The 25,883-nt window shown below is 40.8% G+C and overlaps 1 protein-coding gene across 1 annotated transcript in view; it reads right to left on the bottom strand.

Annotated features, from left to right (window-relative positions):
• PLA2G4F (phospholipase A2 group IVF) overlaps positions 1-25,883 on the bottom strand; it is a 142,459-nt gene that overhangs the window by 98,138 nt on the left and 18,438 nt on the right. Inside the window, exons 2-3 of the mRNA XM_077261240.1 lie at positions 25,656-25,728; positions 18,239-18,375 (exon numbers count right to left, since the gene is read on the bottom strand). Coding sequence (XP_077117355.1) covers positions 18,239-18,375; positions 25,656-25,728 — 210 coding nt within the window. The remainder of the gene's footprint in view (positions 1-18,238; positions 18,376-25,655; positions 25,729-25,883) is intronic.

Raw genomic sequence — 25,883 nt, 5'->3', positions numbered from 1 at the left:
CCTCCCGTTCCACTGCTGCGCGCCGGTCTGTCTTCCGGGTCCTGTCCTCTGGCTGTGACTGTTCAGTCAGAGGGCGGCGCGCATTAAGCGCGTCATCGTGCCCTCTGAACTGAACGTCTCAGGCAGAGGATGTGGAGGACGGAGGCTCGCGCGCAGCGGTGGAACGGAGGACAGGTAAATATACTCACCCTCCTGGCTCCGTGGCTCATCCCCGCTTCTCCGTTGGAGATCGCGGTGTGCGTTCAGTGCTTACGCATACCGCGATCTCCTGGGAGCGTCACTCTGTGGGGTCCAGACTGCGCCGGCGCTTGCGCTTGCGCAGTCTATAAAGGCTTCGGACAGAGTGACGCTCCCAGCGTTATATTATAGATGCATAGTAAACAATAAATAAATAAATAAAAAACTATGAGCAAAAAACCGTGATTCCCAAAAAGATCAAATGATGAACAGAACGCCAATGAGATGAATAAAAAACTGGAAGAGATACAAATACTAAATGATATCGCTATAGAAAAGAATTAAAACCCAATGTCTCATTAAGGCCCTGTGGCGCCAAAGTTCCCAGTAAATAGATCCACTTACTTTCTTTTTGGGCGAGAGCCTTTGCCAAATTCCCCCCTCTAATATCCAAATGGATCTGATCAATGGCCTGAATCTTAAGTCCCTTAGGGTCAGATTTGTGATACGTCTTGAAATGCCTGGGCAGTGTTTTCAAAGTACTAAGATCATCCACAGTTATCGATTTTTCAATGTCTAGCACATGTTCCCTTGTTCTTACCCGTAGTTCTCGTGTAGTTAAACCAATATAAACTTTTTTACACGGGCAATGGGCATGATATATCACACCTTTCGATGTACAGGTGAGCCTCTTACGTATCTCAAAAATCCTTGAACCATCAAAATTAAAAAAGGAACTACTTTTGAAAAGGTTACAACATCCTTTACACATTTTGCAAGGGAAAAAAACGTTACCTTTAGGATCAGCCGACTTGTGACCACCAACCGAGTAATGACTATGTACAAGAAGATCTTTCAGATTCCTAGATCTTCTCGGAACCATCAGAGGATGACTCGGAAGGATTTTATTCAAAGTAGGATCCGACAATAAAATACTCCAATGCTTGTGCATAATATCCGATAGCTGTGGCCATTGCTTGTTAAATTTGGAAATGAACCTCACTTCATTTTTGGCATCAATATCATCAGTTTTCCGCCTATTCCCATATAGCAAGCTATCTCTGGAAACTCCCGCTGCTTTTTTAAGTCCTCTTTTAATTTGTCGATTACTATATCCTCTATCACAAAATCTTCTAGCCAAGTCAGAAGCTTGATTCTCATAGTCCTCAGATGTAGTACAAATTCTCTTGATTCTGAGAAACTGTCCAATTGGTATACCGTTGATAGTAGACCTATGGTGTGCAGAAGAAGCATGTAACAACGTATTAGATGCCGTAGGTTTCCTAAAGACATCCGTAATAATTTTGCCATCCTCTAGTGCCAAAATATTCAGATCCAAAAACTCAACTTTTCTACCAAAATTGTACGTGAGCTTGATATTGAAAGGATTCTGATTCAGCTTGGTCATAACCAATGGCAATTTATCAACAGAATCTTCCCAAATAAAAAGGATGTCGTCAATATAACGACTCCACCCCTGTATAGCTCGACTGTCCCAATCTTCCTCTTGAAAAATGCGCCGCTCCCAGTACCCCATAAACAAATTTGCATGTTCGGCAGTGGATATTTTTGTTAAAATGGTGACAAAAGAAGTTGAGAGTTTGCCAATTGTCCCTCATTGGATTTCTAATTTGAGTGTTAGTGAGAATAAGGCACTTAAAGAATTGCAAACTATGAAGGATGTCGTCATTAAACAGGCGGATAAAGGGGGTAACACTGTGTTATGGCCCTGTAAGATGTATGAGAAGCAGGCATACAAAATATTGGGCGACAATAGTTGTTACAAGAAGTTATGTTATAACCCCCTTACTAAATTCCAGCAAGAACTAGTTTGTATTCTTGAATCCGCCTTTGATGACGGCATCATTCCCAAAAAATTGGTAGATGTTGTTAGTAAATTACACCCTAAAATGGCTACATTCTATTTACTTCCGAAATTGCATAAGTGCCCAACGGATCCACCAGGGAGGCCCATAGTGGCAGGGAATGGGAGTCTTTGTGAAATAGTGTGTACTGTTGTGGATTACTATTTGCAACCATTGGTACAGGCATTGCCTTCCTACATTAAAGACACCACTATGATGTTACAGAGATTAGACTCGTTGCATTTGGAAAAAGGAGCGGTCTTAGTTACCGCTGATGTGGAGGCTTTGTATTCCTCCATTAGACACAATGATGGTCTGGAGGCAGTTTCCCATTACCTCTATGAGAGCAATATGGAACCCGCATTAATTGAGCTTCTTCTAACTTTGCTGAAGTTCATATTGGAACACAATGTATTTAGTTTCAACAAAGAGATATTTATTCAACAACAGGGTACTGCCATGGGGGCCACTTGTGCCCCGGCTTATGCAAATTTGTTTATGGGGTACTGGGAGCGGCGCATTTTTCAAGAGGAAGATTGGGACAGTCGAGCTATACAGGGGTGGAGTCGTTATATTGACGACATCCTTTTTATTTGGGAAGATTCTGTTGATAAATTGCCATTGGTTATGACCAAGCTGAATCAGAATCCTTTCAATATCAAGCTCACGTACAATTTTGGTAGAAAAGTTGAGTTTTTGGATCTGAATATTTTGGCACTAGAGGATGGCAAAATTATTACGGATGTCTTTAGGAAACCTACGGCATCTAATACGTTGTTACATGCTTCTTCTGCACACCATAGGTCTACTATCAACGGTATACCAATTGGACAGTTTCTCAGAATCAAGAGAATTTGTACTACATCTGAGGACTATGAGAATCAAGCTTCTGACTTGGCTAGAAGATTTTGTGATAGAGGATATAGTAATCGACAAATTAAAAGAGGACTTAAAAAAGCAGCGGGAGTTTCCAGAGATAGCTTGCTATATGGGAATAGGCGGAAAACTGATGATATTGATGCCAAAAATGAAGTGAGGTTCATTTCCAAATTTAACAAGCAATGGCCACAGCTATCGGATATTATGCACAAGCATTGGAGTATTTTATTGTCGGATCCTACTTTGAATAAAATCCTTCCGAGTCATCCTCTGATGGTTCCGAGAAGATCTAGGAATCTGAAAGATCTTCTTGTACATAGTCATTACTCGGTTGGTGGTCACAAGTCGGCTGATCCTAAAGGTAACGTTTTTTTCCCTTGCAAAATGTGTAAAGGATGTTGTAACCTTTTCAAAAGTAGTTCCTTTTTTAATTTTGATGGTTCAAGGATTTTTGAGATACGTAAGAGGCTCACCTGTACATCGAAAGGTGTGATATATCATGCCCATTGCCCGTGTAAAAAAGTTTATATTGGTTTAACTACACGAGAACTACGGGTAAGAACAAGGGAACATGTGCTAGACATTGAAAAATCGATAACTGTGGATGATCTTAGTACTTTGAAAACACTGCCCAGGCATTTCAAGACGTATCACAAATCTGACCCTAAGGGACTTAAGATTCAGGCCATTGATCAGATCCATTTGGATATTAGAGGGGGGAATTTGGCAAAGGCTCTCGCCCAAAAAGAAAGTAAGTGGATCTATTTACTGGGAACTTTGGCGCCACAGGGCCTTAATGAGACATTGGGTTTTAATTCTTTTCTATAGCGATATCATTTAGTATTTGTATCTCTTCCAGTTTTTTATTCATCTCATTGGCGTTCTGTTCATCATTTGATCTTTTTGGGAATTACGGTTTTTTGCTCATAGTTTTTTATTTATTTATTTATTGTTTACTATGCATTAGTATATATTCTTTCATTCTTGCAGTCTTTTAATTGTGTTTGTATGTGTCTAAATGTTGGTTAATTATTATGTTTGTTTCATGTTTTATATCTAGTGATTTAGAACATTTCTGGCAGCTGCTTACCTTATGGCATTTTGTTTTCTGATATCATCAAGCTTCTTTTCTGTTTGGCTGAAGTTGGCGAGAGCAAGAAAACTGAGAGAAGAAAATAATATAGTTAACAATGAATAGGAATTGAGAAAAATGAAGAGTTGAGCCTTCTATAGGATTATGTTTATGTAATAAAATATGTTGGGGTCTATTGTAATTCTTACTGTATGTTTTATTAATTATACACTTTTTCTTCTGTACATGGGTATTTTTGATATATTCAATTATTTATTATATTATTTGAACACTTGTTTACTTCAATATGTTGTAGTTTTATTTATTATTAAGATATATGGAGATTAATTATGTGTATATATGTATAGATTTTATTAATATTTATATTATACATTTTTCACGTTTATTAGTAATTATATAGTTATATTAGCATATTTTTTGTAATCAATTAATTTATTAATTATTTATTATGTCACATCTTGTTGTTATATACAATTATTGGTTGGTATGCACTTTTACTAGTTTCTATTTTACATAGCCCCTCTAGTGGGTTTGTTTCTAACCCATATCCTATCCTGCCTCCTTACTGAGTTCGAGATACTTATCGGCACTCCTTTCCTCTTCTCCCGTAGCCTCCGTGTATGGGCTGCGCATGCGTGGGCCGATGACGTCATGGTAACTTCCTGCTCTGCGCACAGGGGAGAGCGAAGCGTGTCACGCTCGCGTTCCAGGCGCAGAGCATTGGAAGTTCCGACATTCCTGTTGGCGTCATATTGCGGGCGCATGCGCGACTGTTTTCCCCATTATACGGACGCCTAAATCAGCTGTGCATCTGATATTTATAGGGTAGAGCAGCAGGCTTTAGACACTTACGCCCCTTATGTGAGGAAGCCAGTTTGGCGAAACGGCGCTGTCGGGGTCGCTGTGGGACACTCTCTGCTGCGAGGTTACATTGATGTAAGTAACATTACTTGGGACTTTTTTGGAGGCACTGTCCAGTTTTTCATTAGCACTATGCACTTTCTTTCCTATTTCATCTAGGTATGGGAATTTTTTATAGGCTTATATAGCCATGGAATATGTAGGAGATTTTTTATTTCCACATTAGTCCTTTTACATTTTCCTATCCTTTTCTTTATTTTGTATAAGTGCAGTTTGTGTGTATATTGGTACAGTTAGCCTCATAGCCATTGCTTATTTGCACATTACTCGCGCAGAGTCTCTGTTCCCAGCTTCTTTTTTATTAAGAGGTTTTTCCTGTTGTATTTATTATTTTAATTGTTGTCATTAAATATTACATTTTAATTAATGCTCATAACCTCGTTTTTCTTCATTTATTTATTTTTAATGAGGAAGTTGGTTTGACATGACTATTGTGAGGTATGCACTCTACTATTTATGGACTTTTGATAAAAACATTTACCACTGTGCAAGGCTGGTTATTCACTAAGCAAGCCAAGATGTGGAACCACCAGCTGAAAGGGAACAATGCCATTTACCATTGTAATGACTCCGGCTATTTTTTTTTTAATGCAGCGACTTAAAAGAATGGGGAAACTTCTTATGATGGAAGACCTGGCAATTATCTTCTATTAGCCTTACCTCCTGAAAACAAATAATTTCCGCATTAGCAAGATTGATTTCCTTCCAGATAGAAAATATTTTGTTTGGGCTATTAATGCCCCGAACGTTGTATGAAAGAATCTTCATCGGCATTTAAATACAAATAAATACAAAACTAAGCAGAGAATAGTTAACCTCACTATAACCTGTCAAAAATGTTCAAAAAATTGTGAACCTTAAAAAGGTTCTCTTGGAGGACACCAAGTAAATGGGTCTCACCTACAAGGGGGTTTCAACACAAAATTAGTGGCAGAGATCCTCAAAAGACATCTCTGGTTTTGAGGACAATAATTATTTTTAATATTAAAAGGCAAATTTTACATTTAGATTTGGAAAAAGGGACCCTTTTTAGTCTTTGTCCTTGAGGGCCATCTCCTCAAGGAGGAAGTTAATAAATATAGAATCCTCCTGGGGAGAGCTAATTTGATAGTTTTTACTATTATACCAAACTATTAATTTAGTTGGAAACCCCCACCTATATGGGATGTGTAATTCTCTCAGTTTAGATGTTATTTCTCTATAACTTCTTCTTAGGTCCATTGTGGCCTTTGAGAAATCCGAAAATAATTTAATGTTATTAAATGGCTCTGGGAAGGACCCTCTTTCTCTGATGATTTTAAGGATCTTTTCTTTTGTCTCAAAAAAATGTATTCGGAGGATGACATCTCTAGGTTTATCCTTGGTAATCTCCTGGGGACGAGGGAGACGATGTATGCGATCTATGCTCAACTCTAAATCAGTAAGGTTTGGGATCAGTTGTTTAAACAAATTTTTAGAGTATCCCAAAAGATCTTTCTGGAGAACACTTTCAGGTACACCTCTCAATTTCAAATTATTTCTTCTATTCCGATCCTCAAGATCAGTTAGTTTATTCTTGAGGGATAAAATTTCGGTTTGGAGAGAAGCATTCTGTTTAGAAAGAGAAGAGGTGTCTTTTTCTATAAGGGTAATTCGTTTTTCGTTTTTTTCAAATCCTAGGTTAAAGCTGGTACAAGTTTGTTGGAGGGTTTTGTTTTGTATCTCAAATCCTATCCTCATGGATTCACTAAAAGACTTAAAAAGAGTGGCAAGAAAACCCTCAGTAGCTTGTCTGTTGGAATTAATGTAATCATCTAAATTAATGGCTGGAGGCGAAATCTTTATTGGTAAAGGAGGTTCTGTATGATCTTTCTTAAACCTCTGTCTATCAGGGCTGCCGTTGGGTGAGTGGTCATCCAGAGGAATTATCGAGTCCTCGAGGGAAGGGTCTAATTTGCTTTGCTGACTGACCAAACCCTTTCTTTTAAAGGAACTGGAAATATCCATTTCCTCTGTTTTTGGAGCATTCAATATTGGTGGTTTGAATACCCCTTTATTATTACCCTTTTTGGGGGGGAATGTTAGATTGAGAATTGGAAGGTAAAGATTTCTGGTTACCCCCCTTTTAACAGCATTGCTATATGAAGGTTGTGTGGGAAGGTCTTCCAGACATGAAATTTTGTTCCCCCTTCCTGTGGGGAGATCTAGATTTTTCAGGACTATGTTGATTTGACATATCCCCACTTGAACTTGACTGAGTATTGTTGTAATGTTTAACACTTGCTCTTCTCCCCGACGACTCCATTTTGGATTAGAATACTTCCAAAATGAGTTTAGCCAAAATAAGGTGTATAGAGTATCACGACACAATACAGTACTATTAAATATAATATACCTTATAACCTGTAGCGTAACCTAAAGAATAGAAAGAAACAATATATAATCTTAATATGGCAGATGTTAACTTGTATAGATTTACCCAAGGAGATATATATATATATATATATATATATATATATATATATATATATATATATATAAATAATATATATATATATATATATATATTTATTATATATATATATATATATATATATATATATATATATATATATATATATATATATATATATATATATATATATATATATATACTGTATATGTCTCTTATCATTAGAATATATTCCAAACAGTAAAGTTCTATTTTGCGAGTTTAGAGAGGAGTGTATTGCAAACCTGTGCACAGGTAATAATCTTATTATAGTTGTTGCAGTTCTAAGTCACTGAAAGTTCTAATAGATTATGTACCGGTAATAGTTTCCAGGAGAAAGTCCCAACACACACACACAAAAAAATGGAATGAAAGGAAAAAAAAAAAAAAAAAGAAAAACAAGAAAAGGGGATAGATGAATATCACCCCCGGATCCAAGTCTCAGTTCTTCTGTGGTGTTGCTGAATGTCTTTAGATTAATGAAAAAATAAAGAAATCTGTGATTTAGTTATGTGAACATTAAAGGGAACCTGTCACCAGATTTGACAGATATGGAATAAGACCACCAACTTTCAGGCCTGATATACAGCATTCTATAATGTTGTATATCTGCCCCCAACTCGACCTGCAAGACAAGAAAATGACTTGTTATACTCACCTGCGAGGCTGTTGGGTCCGAGGGGTGTAGCTCTTCTTGGTCCGACGCCTTCCTACTTCTTGCAATGTCGTCCTCCTCCTTGCCTCGTGTGGATGATGCGCCCCTAGGTCATCCACACAGTCTCCCCGGCATTGCGCTCCTGCGCAGATGTACTTCTCTGCCTTGTTGAGGGCAGAGCAAAGTACTGCAGTGCACAGGCATCAGGAATGGTCAAAAAGCACCTGAGCCTGGGCACTGCAGGACTTTACTCTGCCCTCGTCAGGGCATAGAAGTACGCCTGTGCAGGAGCGCGGTGCCTGGGAAACTGTGGGGATGACGTAGGGACGCGTCATACACATAAAGCAAGAAAGAGAACGACATCGCAAGAAGAATGGAGACGCTGGACCAAAAAGAGTGACACCCCTTGGACCGAACTGCCTTGCAGGGGAGTATAATAAAAGGTCTATTTCTTGTTTTGCAGGTCGGGTTGGGGACAGATATACAGCATCGTAGAATGCTGTATATCAGGCCTGAAAGGTGATGACCGTAACTTACAGTTGTGGCCAAAAGTATTGACACCCCTGCAATTCTGTCAGATAATACTCAGTTTCTTCCTGAAAATGATTGCAATCACAAATTCTTTGGTATTATTTTCTTCATTTAATTTGTATAAATGAAAAAACATAAAAGAGAATGAAGCAAAAAGCAAAACATTGATCATTTCACACAAAACTCCAAAAATGGGCCAGACAAAAGTATTGGCACTCTCAGCCTAATACTTGGTTGCACAACCTTTAGCCAAAATAACTGCGACCAACCGCTTCCGGTAACCATCAATGAGTTTCTTACAATGCTCTGCTGGAATTTTAGACCATTCTTCTTTGGCAAACTGCTCCAGGTCCCTGATATTTGAAGGGTGCCTTCTCCAAACTGCCATTTTTAGATCTCTCCACAGGTGTTCTATGGGATTCAGGTCTGGACTCATTGCTGGCCACCTTAGAAGTCTCCAGTGCTTTCTTTCAAACCATTTTCTAGTGCTTTTTGAAGTGTGTTTTGGGTCATTGTCCTGCTGGAAGACCCATGACCTCTGAGGGAGACCCAGCTTTCTCACACTGGGCCCTACATTATGCTGCAAAATTTGTTGGTAGTCTTCAGACTTCATAATGCCATGCACATGGTCAAGCAGTCCAGTGCCAGAGGCAGCAAAGCAACCCCAAAACATCAGGGAACCACTGCCATGTTTTACTGTAGGGACCGTGTTCTTTTCTATGAATGCCTCTTTCTTTCTCCTGTAAACTCTATGTTGATGTCTTTGCCCAAAAAGCTCTACTTTTGTCACATCTGACCAGAGAACATTCTTCCAAAACGTTTTAGGCTTTTTCAGGTAAGTTTTGGCAAACTCCAGCCTGGCTTTTTTAAGTCTCGGGGTAAGAAGTGGGGTCTTCCTGGGTCTCCTACCATACAGTACCTTTTCATTCAGACGCCGACGGATAGTACGGGTTGACACTTTTGTACCCTCGGACTGCAGGGCAGCTTGAACTTGTTTGGATGTTAGTCGAGGTTCGTTATCCAACATCAGCACAATCTTGCCTTGAAGTCTCTTGTCAATTTTTCTTTTCCGTCCACATCTAGGGAGGTTAGCCACAGTGCCATGGGCTTTAAACTTCTTGATGACACTATGCAGGGTAGATACAGGAACATTCAGATCTTTGGAGATGGACTTGTAGCCTTGAGATTGCTCATGCTTCCTCACAATTTGGTTTCTCAAGTCCTCAGACAGTTCTTTGGTCTTCTTTCTTTTCTCCATGCTCAATGTGGTACACACAAGGACACAGGACAGAGGTTGAGTCAACTTTAATCCATGTCAACTGGTTGAAAGTGTGATTTAGTTATTGCCAACACCTGTTAGGTGCCACAGGTAAGTTACAGGTGCTGTTAATTACACAAATTAGAGAAGCATCACATGATTTTTTGAACAGTGCCAATACTTTTGTCCACCCCCTTTTTTATGTTTGGTGTGGAATTATATCCAATTTGGCTTTAGGACAATTTTTTTTGTGTTTTTTCATTTAAGACAAATTAAATGAAGATAATAATACCAAAGAATTTGTGTTTGCAATCATTTTCAGGAAGAAACTGTGTATTATCTGACAGAATTGCAGGGGTGTCAATACTTTTGGCCACAACTGTATATCGGTCAAACCTGGTGACACGTTAGCTTTAAACTAATTTTGCAATTGATGTACTGTGTGGATGGAGTTCCTGTTGGCAGCACTGGGCAGGGGTTAAAAAGCAACTCTGGTCCACAAACCACATATACAATATTGCTCCTCATTATGCTATATTTTAGAAAAATAGTGACATGCACCCCTTGGTGAATTTTTAAGTTGTCAGTTCTAAAGTATAGAGTAAGACATAAGATAAGCTTATTGCTTATTGTATAAGGTAGTGACTATAGGGTAAGACAGCTTTTGATAAACATTATGAGTGTAATATGTTAAATGTATGTAAATGTAATGCATAAAGTGTGTGAAGGAAATCTGTCAGCTAAAGACTGTATAGACATAGTTAAAGTTTAATTCCAGCCCATAGTGGGAGTGACAAGCCACAGTAAAAAGGGACTGCTTCCTTATAGGCAGTCAGATAGGGAAGTTTGTTAACCAAGGTCAAGTTTGAGGTGCATTGGACTGATATCGAAAGCAAGAATCTATCATTTGGGGCAGTGGGAGGCCTTACAGAAATTCCCTGCAGACATCCCTGCAATGTCTGGCACACAAGGCTCGGTACAGGTGCTACGAAGAGTGCCTTATCCTCTGGCGTACAGAGGAAAGTGGACGTGGAAGAACATATAGGGAAGATAACGAATCCCGGGTGCATTGCGGAACTGGACAGGAAATCCCTGTGGCTGGTGGAATCAGTAAAAGTGGGGAGTCAGAGAGAAACGGATAGTAATGGTGAAAATGTACTGAATAAAGGAAGCGAGATATAAGAAGTGTTGTGCCCCATACTCTGTTACAATCTGATGAACTTGAACAGTCCAGTAAACATCCGTGTAACATCTGTGAAACGTCTGTGAAACAAACTGGGTGCCCCCTGAGTTATGTGGGGCAGCTCCGGAAGATAGAGGCCTTAAGACAGCGGAGGCTTGCGGCCTACAAGCGAGTGTGATACACCCAACACATGAGAGCATATTGAAACTTGGACATGATTTTCCTGTAAAGTGCCAGGGCGTTATGGAGCAGCAGCTCGCCAACGGCTACCGCCCTTTGGCACCACACAAATACATACCCAGTACCACCAAGCAGCACAAAATACTTCCCCAGCAGCATAACATACAGTTAGGTCCAGAAATATTTGTACAGTGACAATCTTCGTGATTTGGGGTCTATATGACACTATTTTGGATTTAAAGTGAAACAACCAAGATGAAATTGAAATGTAGACTTTCAGGTGTAATTATTCCCTTCACGATCTTTGTTAAATTGACAGCAGGTGAGATTGTCCGTGGGATTTCACAGATTAACAGCAGCGGGCTGTCATGTGCGGAAAGCTGGGTCAGGGATACTATGTATATAATAACCTATCAAAATTAGGGAAGCATATTCCAAAGTAAAAAGATATAAATTTTATTATTGAAACACATAAAAATACAAATACATTAAAATGCTTATTTAATATACATCTTTTAAGCCATATATAGATATGTTATTTATCGCATTTTATGGCTCTTGCCGACAGATGCAGCAGTCTTTCTATTTGAGCAGTGAGCGCTTCCACTTGTTCCCTGCCTGATGTTGCAGTGGTGACGCGTCTTCCTGGGCCCGCCTCCGCTCTCCCATTCTGACGCGTCAGATGGGGGCGTGGATGGGGGTCACGTGACGCCAAGGGGCGGTGATGTCACGCAGGTCCTGCGGGCGGAAGCGCCACTACACAACCGCTGCCACCACTGATTAAATCAAAATGGTATACAGTATAAGAGCCATATCTTAGTTATCAGGACAGACTTCCCCTGTGATAAAGCTAACGCGAAACGCGCGTCGGGGTCTGACTGTGCCGCCTACAGATTACTCTTCAGGTTAATCCATCATTATAGTGTCAGGTTAGTCCATCATTATAGTGTTCGCTCTGTATCACTCTGTGCACTATAGTATCACTCTGTGCACTTTTAGGTAGAATTTTGGCTACTGCATTTGTTAGCAAGTATCAGTACATTTGCACCTTATTATTTTTGGCTACTCGCCTTTTACATATACGTCTAGTTTGGCAAGTTATTTTTGCCTACCATAAATTATGTATGATACTTATCACTAATTCTCTGCCTAGATTTTATACTCTTGTACTATATAAAATATTTTTCTGTACTTCAGGCACTTTGATTTATTACTTTGTGATTACATTGACTAGCATATTATATATAAAAAAGGTATATTTTTTTCACTAGAATATTTACTTAGATAGACATTATGTTTTATCTTTTTTTGGACAATGATGGACCAATTTAGCACTAGCTATTAATTAATAATCGCCTGAGTATCTGTAGGGGGTTATCTTTGCAACTACACTCACCGGCCACTTTATTAGGTACACCATGCTAGTAACGGGTTGGACCCCCTTTTGCCTTCAGAACTGCCTCAATTCTTCGTGGCATAGATTCAACAAGGTGCTGGAAGCATTCCTCAGAGATTTTGGTCCATATTGACATGATGGCATCACACAGTTGCCGCAGATTTGTCGGCTGCACATCCCAAAGATGCTCCATACAAGGCAGGATGGATCCATGCTTTCATGTTGTTTACGCCAAATTCTGACCCTACCATCCGAATGTCGCAGCAGAAATCGAGACTCATCAGACCAAGCAACGTTTTTCCAATCTTCTACTGTCCAATTTCGATGAGCTTGTACAAATTGTAGCCTCAGTTTCCTGTTCTTAGCTGAAAGGAGTGGTACCCGGTGTGGTCTTCTGCTGCTGTAGCCCATCTGCCTCAAAGTTCGACGCACTGTGCGTTCAGAGATGCTCTTAGGCCTACCTTGGTTGTAACGGGTGGCGATTTGAGTCACTGTTGCCTTTCTATCAGCTCGAACCAGTCTGCCCATTCTCCTCTGACCTCTGGCATCAACAAGGCATTTCCGCCCACAGAACTGCCGCTCACTGGATTTTTTTTCTTTTTCGGACCATTCTCTGTAAACCCTAGAGATGGTTGTGCGTGAAAATCCCAGTAGATCAGCAGTTTCTGAAATACTCAGACCAGCCCTTCTGGCACCAACAACCATGCCACGTTCAAAGGCACTCAAATCACCTTTCTTCCCCATACTGATGCTCGGTTTGAACTGCAGGAGATTGTCTTGACCATGTCTACATGCCTAAATGCACTGAGTTGCCACCATGTGATTGGCTGATTAGAAATTAAGTGTTAACAAGAAGTTGGACAGGTGTACCTAATAAAGTGGCCAGTGAGTGTATGTTCCCATCCATTTTAATGTATTTGTATTTTTATGTGTTTCAATAATAAAATTTATATCTCTTTACTTTGGTATATGTTTCCCTAATTTTATTATTATTATTACTTTTGGAAGTACCACGCCTAGGCCATTTTTCTTTGGTTTATATTATGTATATAGATGTCATATCCCTGACTGATGCGAGCTCCGGTGCTGAGCACGCTGCTGTTAATCTGTGAAATCCCGCTGTTAATCTCACCCGCTGTCAATTTAACAAGCGTCGCCCGGAAGCACGTTATTAATCCCCCCATCAATGCCTCTGTCACATGATCGGTTGTGATGGGTTATTATGACAGCTGGGGGTCACAAGCCCTTTTGCCTCTTTGAAAATGTAATAAAAATATAAAACACACATAAGGTATTGCTGTGTTCTCCGATCTATCAAAATAACTCAAATTAATCAGTTCGGTAAACAGAGTAATGAGAAAAAAAAATCTAAAACACCAGAATTACATATTTTTGTCCTCCGTAACATTGCTAAAAGCCCAATAAAAGGTGATCAAAACTTCGCATAGACCCCAAAATGGTATCAATAAAAATGTTAGCTGAGGGCACAAAAACAAAACCATAATCCAGCCCCAGATCCTGAAAAGTGGAAACACTATGGGTCTGGAAAAATGGCGACACACACAAACTTTTTTTCATACAAATTTCAAAAAAAAAAGTCACCACTTAAATAAAAAAATAAACTACCGTTATATATGTTTGGTAGCCGTGTACTCTTACTGACTGGGAGAATCATACTGCCAGATCAATTTTACGATATACAATAGTGAACATGGTAAATACAAAATCCCAAATATATAAAAATTGTGGAATTGGACTTTTTTTTTTGAAATTTCACCGCACTTGGAATTTTTTCCCGTTTCCAGTTCACTATATGGTAAAATCAAAGGTGACATTCAAAAGTACAACTTGTCCTGCAAAAAACAAACCCTCATATGGCCACATTGATGAAAATATATATATAAAAAAAAAAAAGTTATGGCTCTTGGAAGAAGGGGAGGAAAAAAAAGAAAAATAAAAAATGGAAAAAGGCCCAGAGATAAAGGTGTTTAAGGGGTTTAACAAAAATATCCTGTGAAAAGTTTAGGAATTGCATTTTTTATTTTTTTTTTACAAAGCCTCATATCAGGGGATCAAAAGTTATTGGACACATTTACTTTACCATAAATAAAATGTTCATTTTTAATACTTTGTAGCCAATCCTTTCTAGGCAATGCAGGCCTGAAGTCTGGAAGCGAAGCATGGACATCACCAAACACTTTCTTCCTTTGTGCAGCAGGCTTCAGTTGTTTGTTTGTGGGTCTTTCTGCCTTAAGTTTTGCCTTCAGCATGTGAAATGCTGCTCGATGGGGTTGAGATCTAGTGATTGACTTGGCCATTGCAGAATATTCCACTTCTTTGCCTTAAACGTCTAGGTTGCTTTCGCAGTATGTTTTTGGTCATTATCCATCTATACTGTGAAGCTCCGTCCAATCAACCTTGCTGTATTTGGGTGAATCTGAGCCGAAAGTATCACCCTGTACACTTTAGAATTCATCAGTCTGCTTCTGTCCTCAGTCACATCATCAACAGACAATACCCGATGCCATTGGAAGCCATGCATGTCTGCGCCGTCACACTGCCTCCACCATGTTTTACATAGGATGCTTTGGATCATGAGCCCTTCAAAGACTCCTCCATACTTTCTTCTTCCATTAATTCTGGTACAGGTTGATCTTCGTTTCTGTCCAGAATTTAGCTGACTTATTTAGATGTTTTTTTGGCAAAGTCAAATATGGCCTATTTTTAAGGCTGATTAATAGTTTTCACCTTGTGGGGAACACTCCGTATTTGGTCTCAAAGTCTTCTCCTTATGGTAGACTTAGATACTGAAACACCAACTTGCTGGAAAGAATTCTTCACTTGGGTGCATGTTGTGAAGGGGTTTTTCTTCACTATGGAAAGGATTCTGTGATCTTCCTTCACTGTTGTCTTCTGTGGACATTCAGACCTTTTTCAGCTCCCCTACTCACCAGTGCGCTGCGTCCAAAGCGCTTCTAGTTCCGGATCAAACGTACCTGGCCTTAGAAGGGTTAATCTTTCTCAGGAGAAAGCTGTTTTGTACGACTCATTAAGAGTGGTCAAGAAGATCACTAAGCCCGTCCCTGGGCTTGATAAGAAAAAAAAAAAATTGGAAGGAATGAACAGTTCCTTCCCATCCGAAGACATTTCCCTTCTTAAGCTGCAGTGGATCGCAAGTGCCCACTGTAAAAGGCTCATCAGCATAGGAAACTTAGGCTACATAAAATTAATTTCATTTTTCAAAATTAATCTAGAGTTCAATGCTTCAGTCAACAGTTTATTCAGCCCTAAGCAGGAAAGTATTAGTAGGGTCCCTTCTCATCACTATATAAGTGCATCATCCAATATATGCCAGCACATTTTTTCATAAGCAAGATGGTCCAGTATAACAAGATTACTCCCTTTAATAAAATACATTCCTTGCAAGATTGTCTAGGGCCCTTCTTTCTTCAATAGAGAGGTTAGATGGACCATTTCTCTCTACCTGAACCATTCTTTTGAATTCATCTGTAACCAATTTTGTGAAGATATCAATACTTGTAACTTCGGAATCAGGAGGCATCTTGCTGCTTTTAGGCCTAGGGCATGTGAAAGACCCTGACATGGCAGTCTAAGGGAGCTTTGTCTTTGGTAGTGTATCTACTGGTTTGTCTGTTAAATTTCAGCAGTTTTATTTATTCCGCAGAGACCAGCAACATTACCTGTTGCAGAGGCGCTAGTGTCCCTGCATGCTTGGTAGAGCGACACTGCTCTGCTGCCGGCTTATTACTATTCAGCTAAGCAGACCGGACGTCACGCTCATCGCACAAGGCGCTGAGGGAGACACTCTGGTACAGCGCAGGGACAGCACAGTCCCTGAAATGAAAGTCACTGATGAAGATGCTTAATTTCAAAGAGGGGGCAGGGGCTGTGACAATGACAGCAGCCTCTGCCACCTTATGATGCTTAGTTTCAGAGATGTGTATGGGCTTTGACAATTACCGCACTCTCTGCCCCCTGTTCTTATGATGCTTTGTTTGAGTGTAAGAGGGTAAGAGGGAGGTGCTGTTATGGACAGTAAGGAACACGCTGTACAGTAAGGAACACGCTGTCACTTTAAGAGGCTGCACCCCCTTGTCTGGCGTGATGGAATGTTCTGCTTCTCCCCTGCAATAATCGTTGAAATTAACTAGTCTATGCAGAGTGCAGGTGTGGAGCTGGAGCAGCGTGTGTGAGCTGAGGCTGCTTCAGAGAGGACTTTTTGTGCTGATAGCTGAAAGAGAGAAGAACTGTGTCCTGATATAGCTGCAAGAGAGCTACGAAGATACAGAGGAAGGGATTTACAGTTTCCAGGAGCATCCCTAGGATCCAGAAGCAAGGAGAAGACCACGTTTCACAGAGCTGACAGAAAGCCGTGCGCACCATCGGAATAGACTGCTGGGGGCCCCCTGGGACTGGACCTGATTCTCCAACATCACCGTGAGTCTGTTCCTGTTTGGTGCACCTGTTAGGGCCTAGTGTAGGCTTCAATAGTCAGTACACGGGAGCCGTGTGGCCTGCTTAGTAAAAGCCAGGGAGTTTATACGTAGAGTAGCATCATCACTTGTTTATTGTTTACATTTGCTTGTTAGACATATTTTGAGTCTGCAATAGTTGTAGCACCGTGCTGTTTTACGGAAAAGTTAAAGTTCATAACTCTTGTAAATTGTCTGTTGCCATTGTATACCCCTGTTTGCATCTTCCTCATTCCCTTCATTCCTTGCCTTCCAATAAATCTACCCTTTGTTGTTTGCACCTCATTTTGTGTACAGTAGTCTTCCTGCACTGTGCTGGTCCCCCGGCCATCGCTTCAAGAGTATGCCAGCATGCACTGGGGATACCAAAACGAATAGTTATCAGACAAGAAAGGAATAGATTAAAAAAAATACAAAAATAGTTAGTGTAGGTAGTGAACGTTAGGGAATGTGTAAAGCGTATTAGAAAAAAGCTTAGATTATGGGACTAAACAGATAGGGAAAAATTATTTGCCTTCAAATCACCCCTTTAAGGGCTGACATCCATTTAATTACTGCACTAAGGGAACGGGAGTTGCAGTATATACAGATCTGGCAGACTGTTCAAGACAGATAACCTCTCACTAAACTAAATTTATTAACTGTGCAACAACTTAGGGGCTATCCCCATGAAAATAACCCAGGAATGTGTTCCAAATCCAGCAAAAATATCGCAACAAGCACTAGAGCTCAATACTATGGATGTAATGAAGTGACCAGTACATTTTAATACACAGGACTAAACAATCATTTTAATATCGATTTTCAAAGTAAGTATATCAGACTCAAAAAGTTTAATATCTATTTAGAAATTAGTTATGAACGAGCGTTCTCAGATAAGGTGTTCAACTGCCGCAACACATGCAAGGATTACCTAACAAACAAGCAACCCCTGCATGTGTTGTGGCTGTTGAAAAGGAGCGAGACATGCAGCCGCTGGGACTCAAAAGTATTCGAGCACGCCGAAGACACTATTTGAGTGCAAGCATGCTCAGATAACACCCTATCAGAGCATGTTTGCTTATCACTATTAAAAATGTACGCAATTTGTATTGTGAAAACTGGTGACATATCTGATGTAAGTGGCAATGATCTTACCTTCACTGCACTATGAATCCGGTAGTTAAATGTTTCATTCCATTCAGGGTCTGAGGAATTATACACAACTTTTGTCCTGTTAGGGATTGGAGATGCAGTAGGAAGACTCAGTTGAACATAGCAATCTGCCTCGGACACTAAGGACAGTGATGGGGAATAGAAAAAAAAAAATCAGAAGGAGTTTATCAGCATAGTTAACAGCTATAGACGAATAATTGAGCAGATATATATTTGTAACTCCTTTTTAGCAAAGTTTTGCATATAATAAAATTAAAGAAGGACTCAAAGCACTGTTTTTAACCTTTAAATATATTGCAGTCATCATATTATACAGCACTGTGTACTTACAATTGCTCATTTTGCCTTTCTACCCAGTGAATTCTTCGCTGCTTTATTGAGAAACAAGAAGTCTCCGGTCCCTGCAGAAATCATTCCCCTCTAACTCCTGACCCAGCAGCTCCTTCCACCCTCTGCCATTGACTTTTGGATTGTCTCATACAAGGAAAATCGACCTCCTCTTTCTACACAGAGCTTAGAAGGATTCAGCCAGTAAGTGTTTAATCACGTGATGTCGAATGGTTTGCCGAGATGGTTAATCTTTGTAGGATGGAAGAACTCACAGCTGAAAGCTCTGGACATGGTGATAAATGTAGGAGATTGTGGAGCAACTGGATCCTGTTTCAGGACTCAGTGGATTTTTATAAACTATTCCAATAGATGGGTCATTCTCACATCAAGTGGTTCTGGGTTGGTGCTGTGTGCTTACTTCAAGATTGTCGCCTCATTTCAATCATCTTTCCCTCCCTCCCTTTTTCCATAACCCTTCTCCCTAAAAAATAATTTCTATTTTATTTTTATTTTTTTCAACTCCTTCTCTTTCTAACCTCTATTTTGTAATTTTCAGAATAATTTTTCATTTGCTATATAAAAATTTAGGTCTTTTTTTGCAGCTGCAATGTTAAACGACCTGTTTATATTTCCGCATGAATATTGTTATCATTACAAGTTTTGTTAAGTCCAGCGTGACATATTTGATCATAATATATTTGGTCAAATGTTTTTTTTTATATTTTCTTTATTGATTAATGAAAAGAAATTGAACATAATCACGTGACGTCTAAGACCTAATGTAAAAGAAGAATTAACTGGATAGAAAGGCAAAACATGCTTCTTCTTTAAACAGAAGGATACATTGGGAGGTTATGGTACATAGTAAGGCAACATTCAGGTAAATATTGTAATATTTATACAAGGTATTACAATTATTTACTAGATATTTATGTAAAACGTAATAACAAAATAAGATTGTATTATGGAACTTTGCCTCTACTTTACTTTAGATTCTCAAGGGCAGGATAGCTTATGAAGCTTTTTCCATGTGGCAATGAACTTCTCCACCCAATTTGAAAGAGAAAAGATTTTTTCTAGGTACAGTTTATGTGGTGGGCGGTTAGACAAATTTAGATAGACCTATTTAGGTAATTATATGACTGGCACAGGATTTTTATGCCTTTATCATACATGATGGATTACCAAGTCCGTATACACTTTACCGCGCAGGGTGTACATTATCTTTCCACCAAAGTACATGATTAACCTTTGTCTTCTATATGCTAATAGACAAATACTGGTTGTCTATTTCATGCAAAGGGAGAAGATATAGATTAGATATTAGAGAAAACTTTTTGACAGTGATGGTGATCAGTGAGTGAAACAAGCTGCCACGAGAGGTGGTGAGTTCTCCTTCAATGGAAGTCTCATTGTTGAGGAGTTTGCGCGCACAGCAGGTTTTAGGATTGAAAAACTGTCTCATCCTATCCGTGTGGTCACCATCAATGCTGCTCCTCTCTCTCAGGGGGAGATTACTGAATTTGTGGCTGAGGTGAAACTCCACATTGGGGTTCTACATTCCGAGCGGGTTACATGTAAGGTGCTCAGGAATCTTCCTGCTCAGGTGGTTTTGGGTTTTCCTTGGTTGTCCATGCACAACCCGGTAATTGACTGGAAAACTCAGGACATAATTCAGTGGAGCGAGTTCTGCCAGGAGAATTGCCTGGCCACATGTGTGGCTGCGGTGACTTCAAGCGTTCCGGAGTCACTTCTGGATTTTGTGGATGTGTTCTCTGAAAAGGGTTGCTCAGAGTTGCCGCCACATCGTCCCTGTGACTGTTCTATCAGGTTTAAACCAGGGGCCAAGTTACCTAAAGCAAGGATGTTTAACATCTCCGGTCTGGAGAGACAAGCGTTAAAAGATTATATTGCTGAAAGCTTGAGCAAAGGGCACATCAGGCCGTCATCCTCGCCGGTAGCAGCAGGGTTCTTCTTCGTGAAGAAGAAAGATGGCGGACTACGCCCGTGTTTGGATTTCAGGGAGTTGAACCAGATTACGGTTCGTGATCCATACCCGATGCCACTGATACCAGATTTGTTCAACCAGGTGGCGGGTGCTAAGTGGTTTACCAAGCTTGACCTCAGGGGGGCGTACAACCTCATAAGAGTCCGTCAAGGTGATGAGTGGAAGACGGCTTTTAATACCCCTGAGGGTCATTTTGAAAATTTGGTGATGCCTTTTGGGTTGACTAACGCACCTGCAGTGTTCCAACATTTCATCAATGATGTGTTCTCGCATGTTTTGGGGAAATTCGTTATCATGTACCTAGATGACATCCTCATATATTCTTGCGACCGTGATGCTCATTTAGATCATGTCAGGCAGGTGTTACAGCTTCTCGGAGAGAATAAGCTGTATGCTAAACTTGAGAAATGTGTATTTTCTGTTCAAGAGTTGCCTTTCTTGGGTTATATTGTGTCTGCTTCTGGTTTTAAAATGGACGCCGCTAAGGTGCAAGCGGTGCTGCATTGGGAACGTCCTGATAACCTGAAAGCACTTCAGCGGTTCCTTGGGTTTTCTAACTACTATAGGAAATTTATCAAGGATTTTTCCATCATTGCTAAACCGCTAACTGACATGACTAAAAAGGGTACCAATTTCTCCGTTTGGCCTGAGGCTGCTGTGCGCGCATTTGAATTTCTTAACAGTTTTGTTTCAGCCCCCATTCTTGTGCAGCCAGACGTATCAAAACCCTTTGTTGTGGAAGTCGATGCGTCTGAGGTTGGTGTGGGGGCGGTACTATCTCAAGGCTCATCTTTGAGTGGTTTGCGTCCGTGCGCCTATTTCTCCAAGAAACTGTCGTCCGCCGAACGTAACTACGATATCGGCAACAGGGAGTTGTTGGCAATCAAGTTGGCCTTTGAGGAATGGCGACACTTCTTGGAGGGGTCGGTACATCAGGTTACTGTTATTACCGATCATAAGAATCTGCTGTATTTGGAGTCAGCCAAGCGTCTGTCCCCCAGGCAGGCTCGCTGGGCATTGTTTTTCACGCGGTTCAATTTTGTTGTCACTTACAGACCGGGGTCTAAAAACACTAAGGCGGATGCTCTGTCCAGGTGTTTTCCGGGGGGTGAACCTCGGGAGGATCCAGTACCCATCCTCCAAAAGGGTGTTGTGGTTTCGGCTCTCACTACCGAGGTTGAGGCTGAGATTGCCTAGGCTCAGGAGGAGGTACCATCTGAGCTTCCCATCAACAAATCTTTTGTACCGCTTTATCTCCGCTTAAAGGTTTTGGCGGAGCATCATGATGCTGTCCTGGCTGGCCACCCAGGGGTTGGAGGTACCATGGAGTTGGTGTCACGTCGGTTTTGGTGGCCCAAGATCCGACAGGATGTGGTCTCATACGTGTCAGCTTGTACCACGTGCGTTAGGGCTAAAACGCCCCGCTCCCGTCCTGTTGGCACACTACTTCCTTTTGAAGTACCTAGTAAGCCATGGACGGAAATCTCCATGGATTTCATCACTGATTTGCCCTCATCAGCTGGGAACACGGTCATCTTGGTGATTGTTGATCGGTTTTCAAAATGTCGCACTTTGTGCCTTTGCCTTCGTTGCCTAACGCTAAGACTCTGGCTCAGGTATTTGTGCAGGAGATGGTCAGACTTCATGGGGTTCCGTCTGACATCGTGTCTGATAGGGGGTCTCAGTTTGTGGCAAAATTTTGGAGAGCATTTTGCTCACGGCTGGGGATCAAATTGTCTCATTCTTCGGCGTTCCATCCTCAGTCAAATGGTCAGACTGAGCGTATGAACCAAAATTTGGAACAGTACTTACGCTGCTTTGTCTCTGATAACCAGGAGGAGTGGTCTACCTTTCTTCCTTTGGCTGAGTTTGCCATCAATAATCACCGCCAGGAGTCGTCTGGGGAGTCTCCGTTTTTTTGTGTTTACGGGCTACATCCTCAATTTTGTACCTTGAGTCAGAGGGGCTCTTCCGGTGTTCCGGAGGAGGATCAGTTAGGAGCACAATTATCATCAGTCTGGAGGAGAGTTAAACAGCGCCTGTTGAGTGTGGGTGCTAGGTACAAACGTGTGGCTGACAGTAGGCGTGTGCCAGGTCCAGACCTGAGTGTGGATGACTGGGTGTGGTTATCCACAAAAAACATAAGACTCAAAATACCATCCCTTAAAATGGGTCCACGGTTTATTGGTCCATTTAGGGTCACCACCGTCAGTAACCCAGTAGCGTACCGATCGGAGCTCCCTACAGTGTATAAGATACACAACGTGTTCCACAGGTCTCTTCTAAAGAAGGTGGTGGGTTCTGTGGACGCGGCGCCTATGCCACCTCCAGTCTTGGGGGATGGTAATTTGGAGTTTGAAGTCTCCAAGGTGGTTGACTCTCGTCTAGTGCGTCGTACTTTACAGTACTTGGTACACTGGCGTGGTTATGGGCCTGAGGAGAGGTCCTGGGTACCAGCCTCGGATATTCATGCGGATCGGCTGGTCAGGTTTTTTCATCGTCGCCATCCAGACAAGCCGGGTCCTATAAGCCGTGAGGGCCCTGGGGTCCCTCGTAGAAGGCGGGGTACTGTCATGTCGGACGCTGTTCAGACCAGGTCGTTCGACAGACAGCAGTAATTCCGCTTTTGACCACTATTTGCTCATTGGCGTCGGCTAGGTTTTGTCCAGCTGTTCCATGGTTAATTTACCTGATCCTCGGATTGGAAGCTGGGCCATGCCCATGGCCTTTAAATAGTTCTCCAGATCATTGGGCGTCGCCGATTATAGCTTCTGTCTTGTGCGTTGTTATCTCGGTCCGGAGTGGAGAGCTGGTTGTTGGAGATTCGTTGCTGGTGGTGTATTTTCCTTAGTCTTATTTACTCCTTCCTATATTTGTATTTATTTTGCCCTGCACATTTATAGTGTATTCCTGAGTGACTGCGGCGTGGTGTATATTTTCCTTTATCCTTGTCTGTGCTATCTGTGGGTATTGGTGTATTACCTCTTCACTGGATGGTGGGCGGTTGGAGTCAGCCTAGGGTTGAAACAGGAGACAGGGCGAGGGTCGAGGCCTAGACATGCACACCATCAGTGTAAACTCTAGGTAGAGGGTCAATCAGGATTTCCCTAGTCTGAGGGAAATTGCAGGGGTCCGGGTTATTAGCTCTTGCTCACCTAGTCTCCCCGTGACAGACAGACTTTTTAATCCATGTACTACTTGTATTGAATAAAGAAAGAATTGTGGCCTATTTTTTTTCGTCTGTGTCCTGGACTTTGTATGACGCGGATCATTTCAAGTGCCGCACCTAGGATTTTGCAAGCCGTACACTGCTGGTCTGCCAAGTAAGCTTGAAAAGATATTTTCTAAGTTGTTTGCTGATATAGATATATATATATATATATATATATATATATATATATATATATATATACACATACATATTATATATATATATATATATATATATATATATATATATATATATATATACATATATACATACATACATACACACACACATACATACACCGGCAAGGTGTAATATGGGCCTGTGAGGAGCCACATTTTAGCACGGCTACCAGATACAATTTCCATCTTCCGACTGCTGGATGGAGATATGCATAACCTATGGAAGCTTTTTTTGATACATCATGTGGATGGAAGCAGGGCTTTTTAGGGCGTATTCCAGCATGGCTAATAAATTAGATGGTACCGGGCGCTTCCAATCTTTAAATGATGTGGCATTAAAGTCAACTGATGTAACGAGTTATCTATAGAGCACTAAAGAGCCTCCTTCTGATAGGGTAAGCGTTTATGGCTCTATGGAAACTTTGGTCATTCAACGTCAAAGTACAATCTACTGCTTGTTCACTCAATGCTATTTTTGCCATAATTTTACAAAAATGCTGTAAGATCACCGCTTTTTTTAATTTTTTTATTTTAAGAATAAGAATATTGTGGCAAAACAAAATAAAATTGGAAATGTATCATGTAAAAATACTTATAGGCTAGCTTCCCAGTGTTTGGGCTTATAGTCTAAAGTGGATCCCCATCAAAATTGACATCTAAGGCTACGTTCACATTTGCGTTGTGCGCCGCAGCGTCGGCGACGAAACGCACAACGCAAATGTGAACGCATGCACAACGCAGCGTTTTGTGACGCATGCGTCCTTTTTTTGCTTGATTTTGGACGCACAAAAAATGCAACTTGCTGCGTCCTGTGCGCCCTGACGCGTGCGCCGCAGCGACGCATGCGTCACAAAACGCAAATGCAACGCATGTCCATGCGCCCCCATGTTAAATATAGGAGTGCATAACGCATGCGGCGACGCAGCGGCGCCCGACACTGCGTCGCACAACGCTAATGTGAACGTAGCCTAAGGCAACATTCCCAAGTAGCAAAAATGCCGTGGATTTTCCACCGTGTATTTGCTTGTGAAAAATCCACTGCATTTTACAGTGCCAGCATAGTGGATGACATTTTAAGAAATCTCATGCATATGTTGCAAAAAATACATGCAGCGTTTCAACTTATTTTATGGATGCAGGTACAAATGTCACTTTTTTCAAATTTGCAAAGTAAATACATTACATGGGAACGTAGTCAGAGTATTATAAGAATATTGAAGCAGGTATTCAAGTGAACCTGTCTCAAAATTCACATAAAACTGTCATCAGTGTCCAACAGTAAAATGAATGAGATGGCCAGTTGGTTGGTGGGAAAATTTGTGTACTGGGCGCTCTATATTACAAGGAGGCATAACTTTGGAATAAAGGGGCATAAAAGAAAAACTGTTCGGTAGCAGTGGAGTAGAGCCAATTAGAAAAGAAACACAGTTTAAATTAAAAATCCAGTGAAAGGTCATCTTTACATTTTCTTGCTTTCAGTGAAGCTTCTGATACATAGGCTTGTTTACAAAGTTATTGCTATGCACTGCGCTATTTTGGCATTAGGAAAAGAGTGACAACTCTGATTTCAGGCTCTATTGAAAAAATACAAATGTCACTCCTATTTAAAAACGTGGAAACAATTACATTCTAACAATTTGTCCTTCAAAACAGTCGTTCTTTACAACTTACACATGTCCACGCCTTTAATGTTTCGGGCTCGTAACACAGTCACACTGAGATTATAATACGGATGAATTTCTTTCTGCAAATATAAAAGGTATCAATATTCAAGGGTACAGCAAATATACAACACAGCATCACTGCCCTCAGCACAGAAAACTAATAGTGATGAGCGAGCATGCTCTGATAAGGTGTTATCCGAGCACGGTCAAATTCTAATAATGTCTTTGGCGTGCT

The sequence above is a fragment of the Ranitomeya variabilis genome, chromosome 1, assembly GCF_051348905.1.
Source record: "Ranitomeya variabilis isolate aRanVar5 chromosome 1, aRanVar5.hap1, whole genome shotgun sequence".
Classification (NCBI taxonomy): Eukaryota; Metazoa; Chordata; class Amphibia; order Anura; family Dendrobatidae; genus Ranitomeya; species Ranitomeya variabilis.
The sequence above is the reverse complement of the archived record's forward strand: the minus strand, read 5'-3'. Positions and strand labels throughout refer to the sequence as shown.